We start from the raw sequence: 5,467 nt of genomic DNA, 5'->3' as shown, positions 1-5,467 counted from the left end.
ATGCTTGATGTATTTTATTGTGCTAGAACAGTTCTGTTTCGGGTATAAAATAATTTGTTACGGGCATAAAATAATTTGTTACATTGAATATTGAATTAAGTGAGGAATCTTATTATATTTCTAGTATATCTAGGAAGATATATTAACATTGAAGACTGAATTTTGAACTGCTAATAAACTTACGGAGAATGTCAGTGGTAAACACCATTGGTTGCTATATTTGTTTCCTCTTGGCCCAAATGATCATTTGGTGTTGATCACGATGGGTTCCTTATATGGTTTAGCCAAGTAGCTCTTGGCTTCTTTCGCAAAACTAACACTCGGTGGACGAGAATCACCCTACTTACCTGTTACTGTCGTGATACCATCCCAAAATAAAGACCCTACTAATGCAAAGGCTTTAAACGTCTCTCCACCAATGATCTTATTTCTGAAAGAAACCTTGGGTGACTTTAAGAGAAGAACCCTCCTTCACATCGGATACACACTGTCTTACACTCTCCCTCTTATTCCTTTCGACGGCATGGTCGTCTTTCCCACCATATTTCACCATCAAACTCTCTTCTCATTTTTTTTAGTACTGAGACGTACTCTCTCTATCTGACCGTCTGAGCTTTGTTGTTTTTATTTAAAATATCTAGCTAATTTAAAATATCTATAACTATATTAACGAGAATATCCAAAAGTCATTTAAACATTTTATTCAATATTTTGTTGATTTTAGTGTTGATTTCCTAGCAAGATTGGTAATTTAAATATCTAACAAAAAGAGAAAAATGTTATTTTCTGCGACTTTTTTATATATAAAAAACTTATATTCATACAACAAAAATACACTTAGAAAGAATTTTACTAAAATTTTCTTCTCTCTAATTACACAAAATAAATATTTAGTAATCTGTGGCGGTGAAACACCAGAAAATATCTCACAGGGTTTTCAAGTTGCAACTTAATCTAATCTCGTTATTAAATTTCATCCTGTGAAGTGATGTGCAATAATCATGTCGTAAAAAAACTCTCGTCTTTTGACAAAAGAATAACTGTTTAATCTTGGCATAAACTTTCACACTTGAAATACTTTCTTCATTAACCGCAATGGAACTTATCTTCTCATCACCGTTATTTTTGAGAGTTTGTTCCAGTCCTCATCATAAAATTTGGCCAATGAAAAATATATTTGTGTGAGCATCATAGGAAGGAACAATTACTCGACCTATTTAGCTGATCTTGCTCGATTCGAAAGCGACGAACGCCGGCGATGCACAACTTCTTGTCGTCCCAAGGGCACAACCGTTTCAAAAGCTTCTACAAGAAGTGCTACTCTTTTCTTTCGTTTAGCAGGAGTAGAAGGAGGTTGAGCAATTACCTTCTGAAGTGCATAATCAAGCATCCATTCCTCAGCATTCTTTTCCTCTTCTGTTATATGTCTTTCTAGATCGACTCTTTCGGCTTTTACGCCTCCATCACAGGCCAAAGGTGTATCTCTGTATCTGCGTCGGTTGAATTCTCTTGCCTCTTCTAATGCCTTCACAAACCTCTTAAAGAGGATTAACTTTTTCAAATTGCTCCATCCTTTTTGTGATTTTCTCTCTTCCTTTGTTGTGGAAATAGAATTACCTAACTCCACACAAGTTTCTTTTTCTTTAGCAGTTTCTTCATTGGATATTGATGAGTTAATATTATTTTCTCCACTCTTATCTTCGACGACTTTATTCGAGGTTGCAATCCCTTCAGAATTTAAGTGATTATTATCTTGAGAGACAACCTGTGCTTCAGTTTCTTGCGGCACAAGCATCTCATCAAATGCTTTTCGCACTGACTGCTGAAGTATGTACTTGTTGTGTTCATCATCGACGTCTAAATCTGTTTCCGTTTCGCAATAATCGGTTGTTGTATCGTTCACGGAATCCTCATTGTGTGCAATTCGGACTCTCTGAGATGCTTTCCTGGAAGCAGGTCGTTGATTCTCCGATTTGGTTTTGGTGTTGTTTGGGTTCTTCAACGGACGCCTACTCCTCGGGGAGCACAAAGGCGAATCCCCGTCGTGGTACCAGACATGAGCAGAGCAGTAAGCATATGAACACATCTTCATACTTGAAAACTCTTTGTTAGATTTAGTTCCTTGATCATGTGGAAAGTCATGGCCATCGCAGAAATGCGCTAGCTTGAGAGCTGAAGAACATGTGGCTTGATGCAACTTTGAATTTGCATCAAACTTTCTCCTCAATAATTCTGTGTCCGGAGATACGCTTCTGGTTAAGCTTCTCTTTAGTTTCAAGGATGATAATTTTAGCGCTGTCTGCCTTACGATTAGTGTCGGTGATGAACTCTGCTCAAACAATGCAACATATGATCCTTTTAACATGTTATAAAACTATCAAACCATATAATATAATACAAATGATAATCAATAAATTAGTTTATACATATATATTAGTTTATGTCTTTTTTCAATAAATTGACAAACCATTAAAATAATCGAACATTCTATGTTAGAGTAATTAAACATTTTTACACTAATATGTATGTCAAACTTTAGTGNNNTTAATGAAGTTGATGATAAATTTGAATAAAATTTAATTATTTCTTTTTATAATATTATTATGTTGTTTATACGATTTGACTATATATTCCACTAATATATTTCTATATAAATAGTTGGTAGTTGATTTTTTGTATATATCTTGCAATATAGTTGAATAATAAAAACATACAGGATAAAAGAAATAATAGAAAAAATACATTTAGTTTCTATAAGAATCAATTTGGTTATCCCGTGTTCCAAAATTAATTGGATTAAAAAAAAAAAAAAGCAAACTTGCCTCAAAACCTTCGTTTGCATCTGAATCTTCAATTGGGGTTGATATTCCTGAAGTTTTTGCGCTAACAGGTTGAGATTTTCCTCTTCTAGGGAATGATTCTGTGTGTAACGACCTATGATTATTGGTGGACCTCACTTTCTTCAATTTCTTCCTGCATTCTAATAATCTTCCATTGTATGGTGGCGGATAATCAGAATAAGAATCTTCTACTCCAGACATACTCTCCGCATATGAATAATCACTATAGTAAGACGGTTCATTCTCAAACTTGTGATCAAACATCTTTCGAACCCTGTTTATGACGTAAAATAATGGCATACACAGAAAATTTTAGAAGAAGTGTGCATACAAAACAATATATGAAAATAGCAAACAAAATGTCATAAGCCATAATACTTAGGAGAATTATCTGGTACCTAAAATATTTATATCGAATTTGCCTAAAAGATGAAAAGTGAAAAGGTGAGATCCATCTTTGTATTTGTGTCACGCATTCTTGACATGATATCTTCGAGGAAAATAAAAAGCGGACAAAATTTTCAAGCACGTGATTTAATTGTATGATTGATACATGATGTTTTGGCTCCTTTAATTTGGGTCCTTCATGTTCATCCCATTATTTTATCTATATGCAAAAAGAAAAATAAATAAATAAAATATATTTAGAAAATGGCATAATCTTTACCTTATGGAGCTTAAACAGAGGTGCTGAAGAAAATTGCACAATGGAGATTCCCCAGGTGGATCTATAGTTGTCACCAATTTCTAAGATAGAAACATGATTTTTTCCAAAATATAATGAATCAACTATTGTTCCATTGAATTGAAAGCGTGAAAGATTGAGGAATCTGAGGTGGTTCCTCCTGGTGCAAGTGTAGGAGAATTTTGTTGACGATTTTGCAAGTCCATGTAATGTATGTGTTTTGCTGTTAAACGCGGTAAGTTTCACATGTTACCGGTACCGTAAAAGTTAATCATAATACAGGCATGTTTGGTAATTAAGCATTTATAGAAACCTAAAAAAAAAAAAACAAAGAAAAGAAAAGAAAATGGAAAAGAAAAAAGAGGGCGTGTTTGGCAGATTTCGTTTTAACAATTTAAACTTGCTTTGGTATTTTTGGTTTTCAGATGGGAGGATTAAATGGTGGCAAACTTGTAGTAACGTGATTTTACAATTTTCAACGCTGATTTCTATTCTCCTACACATGACTTTCATTTTTTTTTCCCTATTTTTGAGCTGTAATATCTATTCTTGATTCTCGATATTACATATTAACCCTGTCAAAGAAAAAGAAAAGATATTACAAATTTTCCAAAGGATTTTGAGTGTCAAGATTCAAGAAGGGAGCTGATGAGTTATGCCGTCCTCTTCGTATCTAATAATAATAATAATAATAATAATAATAAAATTGGGTATGTTATCATCAATTTTATCAATATCGTTTAAATTTTTAAAGTGTTCTCTTAAATTCAGTTTGTGCACTAATTTAATTATTGAAATTTTAGTTGCATTAATTTAAACTTTCAGATTGAACTCTAGATGACATATTAGTCTCTGAACTTATTTTTAACGTGTGAGTCAATAGTCGAACTGCTGATGTGACACCACTATTACTATTTAGCATCATCACTCACCCCCACATCATCATCATCCTCTTTCTCATCCCTATCTCCATCCCTCTCTTCTCCACCTCCACCACCTCTCCCTCTCCTTCTCACTCTCTATCACTTTCTATTAGAAGTCTCTCTGCCATCATACTATCCTCTCTAATCTCCTCCTCTTTTCTTTCGCTTTCACCTACCACACTCAAGTTGAAAATCTCAACACACACTAACAAATATCACAGATAGAAAAATCTAAATGCAACTCTACATTTTTAAAAAATCGTCTAAATCCTTATATTATTACACCCAATGAAGTCACGGTTCACAAAAGAAGTCAAAATCACGAAACAAAATCAAAGATTTTAGAATACTGACACAAATTCACAATAAAAAAGAAAAAAATGAATGAATGAACTTGAGGTGATGGAGTGAATGTTTGGAAGACTGTGAAAGAGAGAGTTTTCTGAATGATGAGGTGGTAATCGACGGCTACGGTGATGAATTGAGTACTGGGAGAGAAATAACAAGGATCCGTTTACTTGTAAGTTTCAGTGAACCTCATGGATCTGCCAATGAGGAATAACAAGGAACCAAGTATTCCATAAAACGAGAGAGATGGTGGTAGCGTAATTCTAAAAGCATAATTGTACCAATTGATTGCGATAGAAACTCAGAGCAGAACATTAAATCTGGATTCTAGAACTTGCAGGTGCTGTGGCGATAAAAGTGGAGAAAGAGTGGAGGAGATCGGAAGGGACAGTATGGTGGCAGGGAGACCTGCAGCAGGAAGTGGTAGAGAATGAAAAATACAAGGAGAGGAAAAGGAGAGGGAAAGGTGGTAGAGGGTGGGGGAAAAAAAGAGAGAGAAGTACGGAGATAAGGATGAGAAAGAGAATGATAATGATGTGGGGTGAGTGATGATGTCACGTGGTAGCCGAATCTAAGAACCATTTTGAAGATTTAGTCAATCTATATCATACAATGATACAAATACTATTTTTTTTAATTCTCAATATGTGTTCTTAGAATTTATTATTAAA

The 5,467-nt window shown here is 34.2% G+C and overlaps 1 protein-coding gene across 2 annotated transcripts; it reads right to left on the bottom strand.

The window, feature by feature from the left end:
- On the bottom strand, nt 934-3,895 carry LOC110268874. Of its 2 annotated transcripts, XM_021115904.1 has the most exons (3): nt 3,508-3,895; nt 2,823-3,114; nt 934-2,329 (listed from the first exon to the last, which is right to left on the bottom strand). In XM_021115904.1, the coding sequence occupies exons 2-3, from the start codon at nt 3,102-3,104 to the stop codon at nt 1,214-1,216; spliced, it is 1,398 nt and encodes a 465-aa protein (XP_020971563.1). In that variant the 5' UTR covers nt 3,105-3,114; nt 3,508-3,895; the 3' UTR covers nt 934-1,213. The 2 variants fall into 2 exon arrangements, with proteins under 2 accessions (XP_020971563.1, XP_020971562.1); XM_021115903.1 differs by lacking the exon at nt 3,508-3,895 and having other exon boundaries at nt 2,823-3,497.

Source organism: Arachis ipaensis, chromosome B02, assembly GCF_000816755.2.
Source record: "Arachis ipaensis cultivar K30076 chromosome B02, Araip1.1, whole genome shotgun sequence".
Taxonomy (NCBI): Eukaryota; Viridiplantae; Streptophyta; class Magnoliopsida; order Fabales; family Fabaceae; genus Arachis; species Arachis ipaensis.
Note: the sequence above shows the minus strand (reverse complement) of the source record. Positions and strands in the feature narration are given on the sequence as shown.